At 33.5% G+C, this 15683-nt stretch overlaps 1 protein-coding gene across 4 annotated transcripts in view; it reads left to right on the top strand.

The window, feature by feature from the left end:
- Positions 1–15683, top strand: part of MYO5A (myosin VA) — a 232828-nt gene that overhangs the window by 70528 nt on the left and 146617 nt on the right. For all 4 annotated transcript variants that reach the window (XM_074234660.1, XM_074234661.1, XM_074234662.1 and 1 more), the window contains exons 2-3: positions 10142–10252; positions 11281–11452. In XM_074234660.1, the coding sequence (XP_074090761.1) occupies positions 10142–10252; positions 11281–11452 (283 nt within the window). The remainder of the gene's footprint in view (positions 1–10141; positions 10253–11280; positions 11453–15683) is intronic.

Genomic DNA, 15683 nt, shown 5'->3' on the forward strand with positions numbered 1-15683 from the left:
GAATCCAAAAGATTAAGGTTATAGGAAAGTATACTTTTTTTTTTTTTTTAAGATTTTTCTAGACAATGGGGTTAAGTGGCTTGCCCAACTCCACATGGCTAAGTAATTATTAAGTGTCTGAGGTCAGATTTGAACCCAGATACTCTTGACTCCAAGACCGGTGCTCTATCTACTGTGCCACCTAGCTGCCCCTAGAAAGTGTAAATCTTAAGGATTTGGTTGCATTATATAGGAGTTAGTTTTGCTGAAAAAGAAACTGCAATATGAAACTGTGCAACTGGAGGCATTAACAGATATGATATTTAGAACATTGGCTTTGGAATCAGAAGCACTAAATTTAGATCCTGGCTCTTCTGTGTGACTTTGGCAGCTTATTTAACCTCTAGGCCTTTGTTTCATCATCTGTAAAATGAAGGGTTAAGCTCAATGACTTTGAAGTTCCTTCAAACCTCTTCTAGATTTAAAACCACAAAATGTTATGTTCCTTCCATGATATAAAGTCTTCCTAGGAAAGACTTGGGCAGAAAAGCATTCCTGTAATCAGATGTTAGCAAATACTCAAGTGTCATTTGGGTGACTAAGAATAAGATGGGAGGATGGGAACCAAATCCCCTCATTATCTTGAATGAACACAACTTACTTTGTAAATACTTATCTGTATACATGGTGTTTTCCCTTCAAAAACTGAAAGTTTCTTGAAGGTAGGGACTACTTTTTGGTTTTGTACCTCTAGTTACAGATCTAGGACACAGTACCTGGCTGCTAGTAAATGCTTAATGAATGTTGGCTGAATTGATTTGAACTTTAGTACCTTATTGCTTCAGAAAAGGTGTCAGTTCCCAGCACTCTTTACTTTATTAGGAAATGTTTCAAAAGAACCTTCAGTGGAAATAGGTCTTTTTACCCATGTTCAGACTGAAGCTTTGTGCTTATTGAGTAAGACCTAGTTCCAAAAATAGTCTTTATAGGAATATTAAGGAATAACAATATCTAAAAATATTCATCTCAAAGCTCTGCTGCCTCATATAAAACTCTTGAAAAAAATTGTTGCTTCTGTTTTTTGGTGGTATAACATGTCTATCAATTAATTTGCAGACTTTTCTGTTTTCTTCATAAGATAAAAATAACTGCAGAATCATATTGAAGATTTGAATGCTGTTTACTCTTAAACCTATTCAGTGCACAGTATATGTAAGCAATATTTGATTTCTAAAAATCTCATACCTTTAATTTTTTCCTTTTTTGCTATTCCTAGGGCAGAGATCAGGTTTATCATTTTTTACATTAGATGAAAGGTTTATTTCTTTCTGTTGAATGAGTGTTAGTGCTGAATGGTTCCAGGTTATATGGTTCTATACTGTTTCAGTCAGAGGGATTTCGCTATTTTACATTCAGGAAAGTTCATTAATAATTCTTCGTGTAAAGGTCTATAGGAATTTGAGAATGGATGTATAGAAGACCCCAAGGGAACCTACTTGATAGTTCTATGACTTCAGAAAAAGTGCTTCAATCACTAACCATATCTCAGTTACTTGTGTTGAACACATTAATTAATGAACACTGCAAACATTTTAGAGCTTTCTGATTAGCTATCTTGGATTCTTGGGAGTAAGGCATAGATAATTAGCTTGAAGCTAATTTTTATAAAAGCAAAACAAAAAAAGAATAAATATTGTTGCTATACTATACTAGCATTTTATTTTTATTTTTTAATTGAAATTTTGTTTTTCCAATTATTATATGCAATGACAGTTTTCAACATTCATCCCTTTGCAAATTTATGAGTCTGACATTTTTCTACAGCCCTTCCTTCCTTCCCCCCCCCCCATGGTGGGAGAATAGTCTGACAAAAGTTGTACGTGTACAGTCATGTTTAACATATTTCCATCTTAGTCTTGCTGTGAAAGAGGACTTAGAACTAAGGGGAAAGAAAAAACTTAAGAGAAAAAAAGGAAAAATATAAAAGAAGTTTAAAAAAAGTAAACATAATATGCTTTGCTTTGCATTCAGACTCCATAGTTTTTTCTCTGGATATGGATGGCATTGTCCTTAAGAGGTCTCTCAGGATTGTTCTTGATCTCTAAACTGCTGAGAGGAACTGCATTCATCATAGTTGATCACCTTATAGTGTTGTTAATATGTACAATGTTTTCCTCTTTCTTCTCACTTTACTCAGCATCAGTTCATGCAAATCTTTCCATGCTTCTCTAAAGTCCAACTGCTCCTGATTTCTTTTTTTTTTCTTTCTTTCTTTCTTTCTTTCTTTTTTTTTTTTGTTAAGATTTTTGCAAGGCAAATGGGGTTAAGTTGGCTTGCCCAAGGCCACACAGCTAGGTAATTATTAAGTGTCTGAGACCGGATTTGAACCCAGGTACTCCTGACTCCAAGGCCGGTGCTTTATCCACTACGCCACCTAGCCACCCCCATGCTCATGATTTCTTACAGAACAATATTCCAGAATATTCATATGCCATAATTCCAGAATATTCATATACCATAATTTGTTTAGCCATTCCTCAATTGATAGGTATCCCCTCAAATTCCAATTCTTTATCCCTACAAATAGAACTACTGTAAATATTTTTGGACATGTGAGACTTTTCTTGTCTTTTATGGTTTCTTTGGGCTATAGAATTGGTATCGCTGGATCAAAGGTTATGAACAGTTTTTTGTTCCTTGGGCATTATGCTGGCACTTTATACTTCATTTTATTTACCAGTTTTTAAGATTAAAGTTCACGGGTACTTTAAAGGATAATGTGGTCCAGGTTTTTAGCCAGGTAAATGGACATTCAGTTGGTTCTCATTTTCCTGAAAATATCCAAGGAATGAAGATTCTTCATCTTTCCTTGATAACAATTGTATTTTTGTTTGTTGCTGAGTTTTCTCTCCCAAGTTCAAATAAGGTCTCTCTTTAAATTCATTTTTTAAAAGTTTTTTTAATAAGGCAGTGTGGTGTTAAGTGATTTGTCCAAGGTCATGCAGCTAGGTAATTATTATGTGTCTGGACTCTGATTTGAACTCAGGTCCTCCTGACTCCAGGGCCAGTGCTTTATTCCACTGCGCCAGGTAGCTGCCCACAAGTTCATTTCTTAAAAAAAAAAAAGAAAATACAAAAAAACCTCCACCAAACTATTTGACAAATACCTTTTCTTCAAACAGCAGTATTCTATTATTCTCTTGTACAACAATTTTTATAGCTATTCCTCAATTAATGGACGCCAGTTTCTTGTTTAGTTTTCTATGGACAAAATGAACAACTATCTTCAGAAATTTTTTTTTAACCTTCTTGGCCTTTGTTCATGGAATTTTCTTAGCAAAGATATATTTCCTTCTTCAGTATGTGCTCATTTTACAGATGAGGAACTGAGGCAAAAAAAAAGTTGCATTTGAATTCGAATCTAATTGATTCCAGGACTAGTACTCTATTCTCTTCATCACCTAACTGCTCTGAGGATAGTATTAATGCCTTTGTAACCTTCAGTATGTTACTTAAACTCTCCATCATTTCTAAAAGGAGTCTTGTGAAATAAAATTGGAATAGATAATCCCTAACATTTCTTTTACTTATAAATCCTATGGTCCTAAGTTGCTTTTTCTTTTTGCATATTGAATGACTAATTTTTTTGTTTATCTTTGTAAATAGCATCTTTTGTAATGATCTGTATATAAGTTCCCTCCCTATGTAAACCAAAACCCTAAAATGAGACCACATTGAAAGAAGCTTGTTTGATAGACAAACTGTTTTCTGGATTTGTGCAAACAAGGTTTTTGGTGTTTTTTTTTGAGGGGATGAGGTTAATGGAAGTGGTTTTTTTCCCAACAAGGCAGTTGGGTTAAGTGACTTGCCCAAGGTCACACAGCTAAATAATTATTAAGGTCCAGAGGCTGGATTTGAACTCAGGTCCTCCTGACTCCAGGGCTGGTGCTCTATCCACTGTGCCTCCTAACTGTCCCTAATGGAAGTCTTTTGGTGGGGGAGAGATAGAAAAAAAAGAATGGATTTTATATATAGATCAATCATTCCCCCCCTCCACCTTTGATCACTACTGCCAGTTTTCTCTGGACATGCTTTAGTCCTATTTGTTTTCAGCATTGGCAAAACTGGTCATAGTACTCTAAAAAGTACTTTAATGAAGACCCTATCAGTTTCATATTTCTTTAAATAAATTGAGAAGTCTAGTCAGTGGCTTTCTTCACAGTGTCATGGCATTGCTGATTATTATTCAGTTTATTCAACATTAGGACCTAGATATTTTGATAATGTCTTATCTTTGCTCATTATTTTGAGGTGATTTTTTTGATCTATAATTATCTTTATTTCATTTTTTCTTTGTTATTATAGGAGTATAGTTCATAGTATTTGAAGCCCTATCTTCACCTAAGCCCATAAAATTTTGTGTCTTCTCTCTTTGTTCTCCAGTTCTAGACCTTTTCTAAGCATCTACTGAGCCTTTCTAGGACTCTTTTATCTTTCTTATCTTAGAACCTTTTTTTTTTTTGTCATGGGCCAGAATTTTCATGCTTCCAGAAATGAGTTTTCTAGAGTTGGAGCTTTTAAAAGGAAGATCACAAATAATTTGTTTTATCTCAGACTTTGTATTTAAAGTAACCTTGCCTTTTTACTGTGTTCTCAAAAGCACTCACCATCCCATTTACCTATTTCAAGTTTTTTTCACTTACTTAAATTGATAATCTTTCTCTCTTTTTTCTCCCTTTCCTTCCATAGCCACTGAAGTATGTTGTTCAAAATCTTCCCTTAGCTCTTTTTAATTTCTTTTGGGATATTTTTTGTTTTTAGAAAATCTTTAGTTTTTATTAATATCTTTAGTTTTTAATATAATCTTCATTTTTAATATTTATTTACTTCTTCTCCTACCATCAGGCTGATTCTTATAAGAAAGAATCAAAAAAGAAAGGGGAGAAGAAAACTTTTCCTTTAATTATTCACATTAACTGAGTCTGACAATACATTCAGTGTTGCATTCCTATAGCTTTTTACTTTTTTAAGGAAGGGAAGTAGTATATTTTCTGATATGTAAACATATCACTTATATTTCCCATTCTTCATCTCCATCTCCCATTCTCAGGGCGATAGACCGTTTAATAAAAATATCAAAAAAAAGCTTAAACTGTTGCAAAAAAATTAAGTAGCATATCGCAAAGTTCGATTGTTATAATATAGTATCCATAGTCCTCTGTTTCTGCAAATGGTTCAGGGGAAGGGCTTCTCATATCTCTTCTTTGTAGTCAGCCTCCATCATCTTAATGTCGATTATATAATTTTAACTGTTTTCTTACTGTTCCTTCAATTTACATTATCGAGGGGCAGTTAGCTGGCATAGTGGATAGAGCACTGACCCTGGAGGTCAGGAAGACCTTAGTTCAAATCCAGCCTCAGACACAAAATAACTGCTTAGCTGTGTGACCTTGAGCAAGTTACTTAACCCCTTGCCTTGAATAAATAAAATAAAAATTTAAAAAATTTACATTATTGAATACAATATGTATATTAGCCTTTTGTTTCTGCTTATTTTATTCCCATCAATTCATATAAGTTGTCTTATTTTTCTCTGCATTCCACCATATCCTGTTTCAGCACAATAATATTCCATTATATTCATGTGCCAAAATTTTTTAGCTGTTCTTCTTTGGAGAGCTATTATTCTTTTATTTTTATTTCTTTGGTATACTACTAAAGTTCTAAAATTAATATTTTGAGCTCTAGCTGTCTTATTTGACCTCTTTGGGGTTTATATCTAACTGGGAGTCTCTAGGTCAGAGAGTATGAACATTTTAATCACTTATGATTTCAAAGGTTTTTTCCTGAGTGCTTGAACCAACTCATAGCTCTATCAACAAGATTATTATGCCTGGTTTTTGGTAGCCTGTTCAATCTGACTATTTCCATCATTTATCATCTTTTCCAGATTCCTGGTATGAGGTGAAACCTAAAAGTTTTGATTTGCATTTCTTTTATTTTTTATGATTTTGAGTAAATATTTATTTTTGTTGATTCTTTGCAATTCTTTTGAGAATTATTGATTCAAAGAATCAAAGTCTGAACTTGGAAAATCAACAGTAGTTCTAACTGACTAAATAACACATTCTGGGCCCACAGCAAAATTATAAATTAGAAAATCTTTGTCTCTTCAGCTAATTTAAACTCCTTCATCTTTCTCTTGCTGCCCCATGGATGTCAATCTGTGTTGCTTCTTACTCTAAAATTTTCCTTCACTTTTCCTGCCAGCTAGAGAGAACTTCTATTGTATCTGAGTTCTTCTTATCTTTGTTATCTTGGTTTGATTTTCTGATTAGTATAATTCACACTTAGGTATATATGGGGCTTAACATGTGGAAGAGAAGCTCTTCAATTCCCCCAAAACTCTTTTTTGTATCCTTCGCACTTAGCATAGTTCCTAGAACATAGTGGAAACTTATTAAATACTTATTTAATGATTGACTGAAGGACTTTTCCAACCTATATGTAAGTAACATACACTCTCTCTCTCTCTCTCTCTCTCTCTCTCTCTCTCTCTCTCTCTCTCTCAAAGAGATTCAGCTCAACCTAAGAAAGATTGTGATTTCCATTTCTACAGAAAATAGCAGAGGGGATCTTGCAGATTTTGTTCTTCAAGAATGATATAAGGCTAGAATTATATCTTTCTATCACATATCAAATATCTATAATCTAGATGTATAATTTTTTTGAAGTTTAAGATGAAAATTACTTTCTCTACTTTTATGAAGAGAAGATAACAGTTAACTCACTTCTAGAAAAACTGGTTGCACAAAAGGCAATCACAAATAAACTTAAGCAAAGAAAATAGTAAATAGAAATTGGGAGTATTATAAGTATTAGGTTAGAAAATAGAATCAAATCAACAAGACTCCCAAATCAATAGACTCCCAAGTATTTTATATTGTCTGCAGTTATTTCCAATTTTATTTCTCTTTCTGTCTCTTCCTGGTGACTTTTCTTGGTAGTATATAGAAATAAGGATGACTTATGCAGGTTTGTTTTGTATCCTGTTATTTTTTAACTAGTTTTTTCATTGATTCTCTAGGGTTCTCCAAGTTTTTCATCATTTCATATGGAAAGAGTGATCATTTTGTTTCCTTATTGCCTATTTTTATTCCTTCAATTTCTTTTTCTTGCCTTATTGGTATAACTAGCATTCCTGATCTTATTGGAAAGTCTTCTACCTTATACCCATTATAGTTAATGGTTTTTAGATACATGCTACTTATGATTTTAAGGAAGATTCCATTGATTTCTATGCTTTCTAGGGGGAATGTATTCTCCCAAAGGCTTTTTTCTGCATTTATTGCTATAATCATTTGATTTTATTATTTTATTTAGGTGATCAGTTATGCTGATAAGTTTCTGAATATTGAACCAAATTCCTGGCATAAATTCCATCTGTATGATCTTTGTGCCGTATTGCTGTTACCTCCTTGGTTGTATTTTACTTTAAAATTTTTCTGTTGATATTTAGTTTTAAAAAAATGAAGTTTTAGGTGGCGCAGTGGATGAAGCACTGGCCCTGGAGTCAGGAGTACCTGGGTTCAAATCCGGTCTCAGACACTTAATAATTACCTAGCCATATGACCTTGGGCAAGCCACTTAACCCCATTGCCTTGCAAAAATCTAAAATTAAAAAAATGAAGTTTTCTGTAGTTTGCTCTTCCTGGTTTAGGTATCAATTCTATTTTTTTTCATAAAAGAAATTTAGTAAGATTTATTCTTTACTTATTTTTTCAAATAGTTTATGTATGTTAGTATTAATTGTCATTTAAATGTTTGGTAGAATTCGCTTGTGAAAAAAAACAAAAAACAAAAAACCCTGGGGGTAGCTAGTTGGTGCAGTGGATAGAGCACTGACCCTAGAGTCAGGAGGACCTGAATTCAAATTCGGTACTTATTAATTACCTAGCTATGTGACCTTGGACAAGTCACTTAACCCTGTTGCCTTGCAGAAAAAAAACCCAAAACAAAAAACAAATTCACTTGTGATTTCTTTAGGTCCTTTGAGATCTCATTGATAGCTTATTCATTTTTTTTTGTCATTCATAGGCAGTTTATATTTTTTTGCAAATATTCATCCATTTCTCTTAGATTGTTAGTTTTGCTAGTATATAGTTGGATGAAATAATTCCTAATCATTGATCTAGCACTTTTAAAAATAGCATTCTTTTGAACTTAACAGAGCAAGATTGTCCACATCTTATTGCTGAGGAATATAACTCAAAAAGATTGTCATTTGCCTAGGGTCACACAACTAGTAAGTGTCAGAATTGGAACTTTGAACCAAATCCTACAGGATTTTGTCATAGTTAATTTTTGTTAATTTGAACCTATCTTTCTTAAAAACATTATTACAACATGCAAAAAGGCAAAAGAAGAGTGGTGATTCTTTATCACTTTACTTAATAGTCCTAATCTGGCAGAGCTACAAGACATTTGTGATCCTAAGCATAGGTCCCCTTCCCTTTCCAATTTGGAAACTATTAAATTGTGAGGGTTTCTGTCCATGGGAGACTTTGAGACTTTACTGTAACATACATAGTCTGACTTAGTACAAAATAAATACCTAAGTGGAATGAAAATCAAAATAGAAAATCATTTATGAAAAGGAATTGTAGAAGTGCCCTGTCATTGCAGTATTGAATATTTCATTCTGAGTGGCTCCTTCCCTTGTCTGTACTTAATCTCCACAACATAATCTTATTTTTTCCATCCCTGTACATAGAAATGCATTGTGTATTATTTTTGACCTAATCTTTAATTACTGTCTTTGCTTTGTGTCACTTTTATTAGTTCTGTGGTCTTCCCTTGCTGACTATATCTGACATGCTATGAAGGCCCCTGAATTAGCACAATGTGTCATGGTTACTTATCTTATCCTGCCAACTTCTATCTTCACAAACAAAACTCTGTCTTGATACTTTTTGGGTTTAATTACCAACTCTCACTTCTAGTATTAGTTTCTTCTTATTTTGAAGAATTATTTTGATGATTTCTTTCACATAGTCCTGCTGGTGGGCCTAAGTGGAAGAGATGGAAATTCTGTCCTTCAGGGTCATCTTCCTTGATATGGTTCTAGGCTAGCAAGACATATGAAGACAAATCTATTTGTATTGGTAGCAGGGTGATATCAAATGAGGTAATGTAAAGTTCTTTGCAAACCTTAAAACATTATGTATAATGATCCATTTTGAGCTTTGTATTTTCAATTTTGGTGGCCATCTAGATTGTACTGCAAAAATTTTTAGTTTAGGGTTTGTGACCATGTTTTATTTTTTAAATATTTCAATAACATTGCCTTCTTTTATAATTCCATTTTATGCATTTAAAAACATTCTGAGAAGGGGTCCAAAGGTTGAACTTGACTACTAAAAGGGACAGTGATACAAAAAAGTTAAAAACCTGTTCCTAGAATGAAATTAAAACTACTATATATCACCATTCAGAGCAAATGTAAAATAATTTTGTTAAATTTTAAGTCACAGGTATTTTAAAAACTATGAAATGATTTTATATGTTTATGTAATTAAGCAAAACTATTTTATAGAAATCATAGCTTCAACCCTAAATATTCAAACTGACTTTTATCATAAGGCACCAATTAATACAGTACAGAATATTTTATCATAACTAGATTAGGCATTGTAAATATTTAGTGTGTATATTTTTATTTTAAATGCAATATTTTAGTATTACATGTAATGGATAAAATAAAGTCAAACTATTTAATCTTAGACTATTTCATTTTATTCTTTTTTGTTTTTTTTTGCAAGGCAATGGGGTTAAGTGACTTGCCCAAGGCCACACAGCTAGGTGGTTATTAGAGTCTAAGGTCAGATTTGAACTCAGGTCATCCTGACTCCAGGGCCAGTGCTTTATCCACTGCACCACCTGGCTGCCCCTCAGACTATTTCATTTTAAATGTTACTGTTATGTGAAAGCACCATTTTAATAACATTTATGGAAGTTCATGTCATTGTTAAAGATAAAAAATTATTTCCAACATTTGAAAAATTAAAGTTGAATTGACTGGGTTCAATTATTTATTGTAAAGTATAATCTAGTTATATTACCTTTTCAAAGAAGTTAGTTTAATTATTGTTTTGTCTTGTAGTTCGCCAGGGTTTGGATACCTGATCCCGAGGAAGTTTGGAAATCAGCAGAATTGCTCAAAGATTATAAACCAGGAGATACAGTGCTTCAACTACACCTTGAGGGAGGCAAGGTAATGTTTTCTGTTCTTTACCACTTTGCAGGCTTTGGGTATTCTGACATTTACTACTTATGTTTCATTTTGCACTTTATCTGCATCTTTCTTCCTCCTCGCCCATAAAATGAGTGGGTTGATCTATCACAGTGATCTTAAGAGATCCTCTTAGCTATACAATCCAAGATATTTGTTGTAGAGGAGAAATATCAGAAACTAAAAATAGCCATTAAGTTTGGAGAGACTATAGTGTGCTTTACTTAGGTTTGTAGTTTTACTTTTTGTTCCAATGTTATTTTTTTGCCTTCTAGATTCATATATAGTTAGCAAATTATCCTTGAAAATGAAGTACACATGTAATATGAATAATGCAAAATAGCAAGAAATCAAAAGTATTATATTGGCCCTGAATATCTTACTTTACTTTCACCATCTCCATCCCAAATATATCTATTTGATTTTTACTTAAGCCATTGTTAAAAGTAATCTATAGTATACACAATATTTAAAGCTGAGTGGCTGATGGAAACCAGTCTAGAATTAGATATTTAAGTCAATCAACCTGCCAATATTTATCAAGGTTTACTATGGGAAAGGCATTGTAGAAAATACAAAGCATTTAATGCCATGATTCCTGCATTCAAAGAACATTAAAATCTTGGGGAAATAAAGACAAATACATCAAAAAACAATTAATGGTTCAGATTTCAAAAAGCAGAAGTCTATGGTTAACTTTGCCATTTGAATTTTGTAAAGCTTTGGTCTTAAGTGGTCTTATAATTGGGATAATGTTTACAGAAAGAGGGCAATGTTCTTGCCAGAATGATTTGAACAAAAACAAGATTCATCTGGCTTCACGGTTTACCAATTCTACCAAGCTTTCTGTCATATCAGAAGGTGTCAGAAATTGGCAATTTCATGTTAGGAATAAATAAAAATTGGAAATAGTAGATGAAATCCATCAGTAATTATAAGTTAAAAAAACAAAATATGTTCTCATTTATATTTAAATAATCCCCACAAATTTTGTCTTTTCAATTTTTCAGGATTTGGAATATCGCCTAGATCCAAAGACAAAGGAGTTGCCTCATTTACGAAACCCTGATATCCTTGTGGGTGAAAATGACCTCACAGCTCTCAGCTATCTTCATGAACCTGCTGTCCTACACAATCTCAGAGTCCGTTTTATTGATTCTAAACTTATTTACACCTATTGTGGTAAGTGTGTATCCCAGATAAAGAAGTACAAATCTCCTTTGTTGACATGAAACCATGAAACATGTTCAACTTAAGAAGTTAGGTTAGTGATTATTTTTAGGAGAAGGAAATAAAAATGACATACAGCATTATTAGGTAGTCTTAACAGATTTCTCCAGTCATATTGTATCTTGTGTTGAATAGCTTCTTGAAGTTACATAATTTATACAGAATAATACAAGGTGTCCCAAAGTGCAGTTTTAAGCTTTAGTAGCTTAAACTATTGATTTGGGGAGGCGGGGGTATGTTATTATGAAATACCTTAAATTAACTTTGCAAACCTTAAAGTTTAAATTACTAAGCTTTAATTACAAAAATTGAATTAAGACTTTTGGGACATCTTGTTCAGAAGTGGGGAAATGTGACATTGTCTTAGAGGAAGTCACAGGCCATCTATCTCTCTCATCATGAGCTTTTTTTGCATAAGACAACATAGTTGATATATGTATTAAAGTTCTAGTGCCTTATGTAGAGCTGAATGTTTTCCTTGTTCCTTAATTGTTCATTTTCTTTATTGTCACTGTGCCTCTTTCAGTTCTATTCCTTTACCATGAATGTGAGCACCTACTTGCTGCTTTGTCATTCTGGTTCATAATATTTAACTGAACATCTTGGCATTTCTCTTCAGCTACTATGTATATGTTATTTCCTCTTCATTGCTAACTTTTTGAATACTATCTTCCAATGACCCCCCCCATTGATCTTCATAGAACCTTAAAATACAGTCCTAGAACCATCATTCTCTTCTGTCTGTGTCCACTGCTTTAGTGAGCGTTTTTCAACTTCCTTCCTTAATGAAGGAGTTTGCCAGTTTTCCTATTACTGTATGGTACTATGAGCCACCCAGAGCCTTAATAGAGATATTCATGCCAGGGACAGGCAGGATGAAAAGTGCTCACTAATGAACTTTTTGTGATTCATTCTGTGAAAATAAAATAAGTAATTAAGACAGATTCAGTTGTACAGAAGGAGGAATTATTATAGTGGGTATTGATATATAGTTTCTTATTTTAAATAATTATTCTTGCTAATGAGGTTCTAGCTTTGGTTGTTTCTAGCTGTTAGAGGAGTACAGGTTGCATTTTGATGGTCAGGTCCAAAACTTCGTCATCACATACTAGTTATGGCTCTGCGCTACCTATCCTTTCTTCTTCATATTCTTTACACCCTTGGATCTCATGTTTCCATTTCTCCCCATTTATTAACCATCAGAAGGATGGGAATGAAGGCCTGTGCTGAATTGATGACAATGGAAATAGAAAAGAGGTGTTGGATTTAGAGGACATCATTAAGGTATAACTTCATTAGATATGAGAAGTCAGGGAAGAAGAAGAGTCAATGATGGGACAATATAGTATAAATCATGCCTGAACAAGAATAGATCTATTCTACAATATTATTATTTTTTTTTTTAGGTTTTTGCAAGGCAAATGGGGTTAAGTGGCTTGCCCAAGGCCACACAGCTAGGTAATTATTAAGTGTGAGACTGGATTTGAACCCAGGTACTCCTGACTCCAGGGCCGGTGCTTTATCCACAGCGCCACCTAGCTGCCCCTATTCTACAATATTCTTCAAGGTTTATATGAAGACCTTCAATGAAGGGAAACTTGCTGATGCAGTCAATTGAAGAAAAAGATTTTATGATATGACTATTATGTGCTAAGTACTGTCCTTGAAGATAGGAATGCAGATATAAAATTAAGACATTCTATAATGTGAATATAACATCTTCACAGTTGGAAAATAGACACAAAATATACAGGAATGGGTTGAAGGAAAGAGGATTTGGGAGAAATAACAGCTTGAAGGAATCAGGAAAAAATCTTTGGTTGTAGATGAAATTCTTGGGTTTTCAAGGGAGCTTTGAAGAGAACTTGGAGTTTCAAAAGTTAGAGGTGTTAAAGAACATTCTATGCCTGTATATAGATCAATTTGGCTGATGTGTAGAATGAATGAGAAAGAATAATATGCAATTACCATGGAAAGATGAGATGAGGCTAAATTGTGAAGGGTTTTAAAAGCCAAACAGAAGAGAAAGTAGTCACTGCAGCTTCTTGAGTAAAGGAGTTACATGGTCAGACTTGCACTGTTGAAATGTTAGTTTAGTATCTTTGTAAAAGACAGATTGGTGATAAAAGAGTCTGTGGATAGAGATCAATTAAACTACTGCAATAGTCCTGGTCAGAGATGAAGAGAACGTGAATTAGAGTGGTTATGGTGTGAGGAGAGAAAAGATAGTGTTATTTCAGGGGTGTTAAGGAGGTGGAATATTCAACAGAATTTCACATCAGATTGTATATAGGGCATGAATGAAAGTGAAGAGTCAAGGCTGACTGCTAGGTTGAAAACCATATCCTTGATAGAAATAAGGAAGTTGGGGGAGAAATGGCAGCCCATTTTTCCTTTTGGATAATGCTGGTTATTGGGAAATTTATCTGTTACAACAAATTCTACCTCTCTCTCCTTTTTCTTCTACCTTTGTTTCTTATTTTACCTTTCCTTAATAAGCAGATTATCTGACTCCATTTCTGTATCACTGGTCTTCAAATACTGAAAGATAATTAACTTGTCTCTTCCTAGATACACATCTCTGTTCCTTCAAGCAATTTACATATGACAGACATTTCTCTTTCCTTTTCTGCACATATCTTATCAGCAGATATAATAATAAATATCTTTCCCAGAACTGCACAAAATGCTCTACCTGTGGTCTGACCAGAAAATTCTACAGAGGCATTGTTTTTGATGTCTTCTAATAATACAACATTAGGTCACATAATGTTTTTGGCTGTCACATGATTGACTCGTATTGAGTATGTAGCACACTCAGAACCCAGTATTTTTTAAATGTGAAATCTTGTCTAAAAGTTCTCTCACCTACTGCATACTTTATTCTTTTGTGCTTACTCTCTGTATCAACATTCGGTTATATCAATATATTTTTATCTTGATCTTTATTTTTTCATATGTGTAAGCCTTAATTTATCACCATGGTGTATTATAAATTCCCTGGGACCAAGAATAGTGTTTTATCCTTTTTTTTTAATGGAGGAATCAGTTTGGATTAATAGAAAGGGTTCTGAGGTTGGGATAAGGAGCAACTCAAGTTTGAATCCTTTCTCTTCCTCTTGACCGTAGACAGGTCCTCTAACTTCTGCAGCCTCAATTTCTTCATCTGTAAAACTGAGTTAGTAATACTGTGGTACTGAACTCATAAGTTGTTGGAAAGATCAGATGAAGTGATCTATCAATCTATTTCTCTTTCTATTGTGCTCTTAAAAATGTATAATACTTATGACTGATATTGTTATAGTACCTGGGAGCTGGTGGTCACCAAAAACTTGTTAATTTTTATTCCTTCATCTTCTGTATACTAAAGGAAATTTGGTATAATAATATATTATGGAGAAATGTTCAGTGGGAGGGATAAATCCTGGGAATTATTTCCATCCCAGGTATCTGTAGTATATACTAGTAGTAGAGGGAAGGAAGTTACTTAGGAATTTTCTGAGTAAGTGCAGCTCCAATATTGCTATTCCCTAAGAATCCTGATTATACTAGTGGATATTTTCTTTGAATTGTTTGTCACCTGTGCATCAATGACTCAACAAAAGTTTATTAAGTTCTTACTATGTGTTAGATGTTGCATTATGTCTCAGAGATAGAAATATAAAATATAAAATAATTATAACTCCCTTAAAGGGGAAATTTACAAATACATACAAACACATACATACATATATGTATCTCTATAAAGATATACATAAATAAATTTAGAGAATAAATACAAATTGATAGCAAATAATTAAATATAAAATTGTTTGGGAGAAAGCTGTGAGCAGTAGGGGTGAGCAGGAATGACTTATTATTAAAGGTTGTACTCGAGCTGAATCTTGAAGGAAGAAGACTTCTCTCAACGAAGTGAGGTAGTATAGCCCATATGTGAATGATATACATGTCAGGCAATATAAAGGCACAGTAACAGGGAGCTGAATGTTATGTGTAAAGATCAGATAGAAGCCTAATTAGGATATGTCATAACATAGGTGGAGAGCAAGTGTAGCAGGAAAGATAGGTTGGGGCCTGGGTGTGAGGGTAGGCAGTCAATAAGTATTTATTAAGCATTTAACATGGGGTCTGGGCATTATACTGAGCACTGGGTATACAAAGAAAGGAGAAATAAGATCCTTAC

Source organism: Macrotis lagotis, chromosome 4, assembly GCF_037893015.1.
Source record: "Macrotis lagotis isolate mMagLag1 chromosome 4, bilby.v1.9.chrom.fasta, whole genome shotgun sequence".
NCBI classification, from domain to species: Eukaryota; Metazoa; Chordata; class Mammalia; order Peramelemorphia; family Peramelidae; genus Macrotis; species Macrotis lagotis.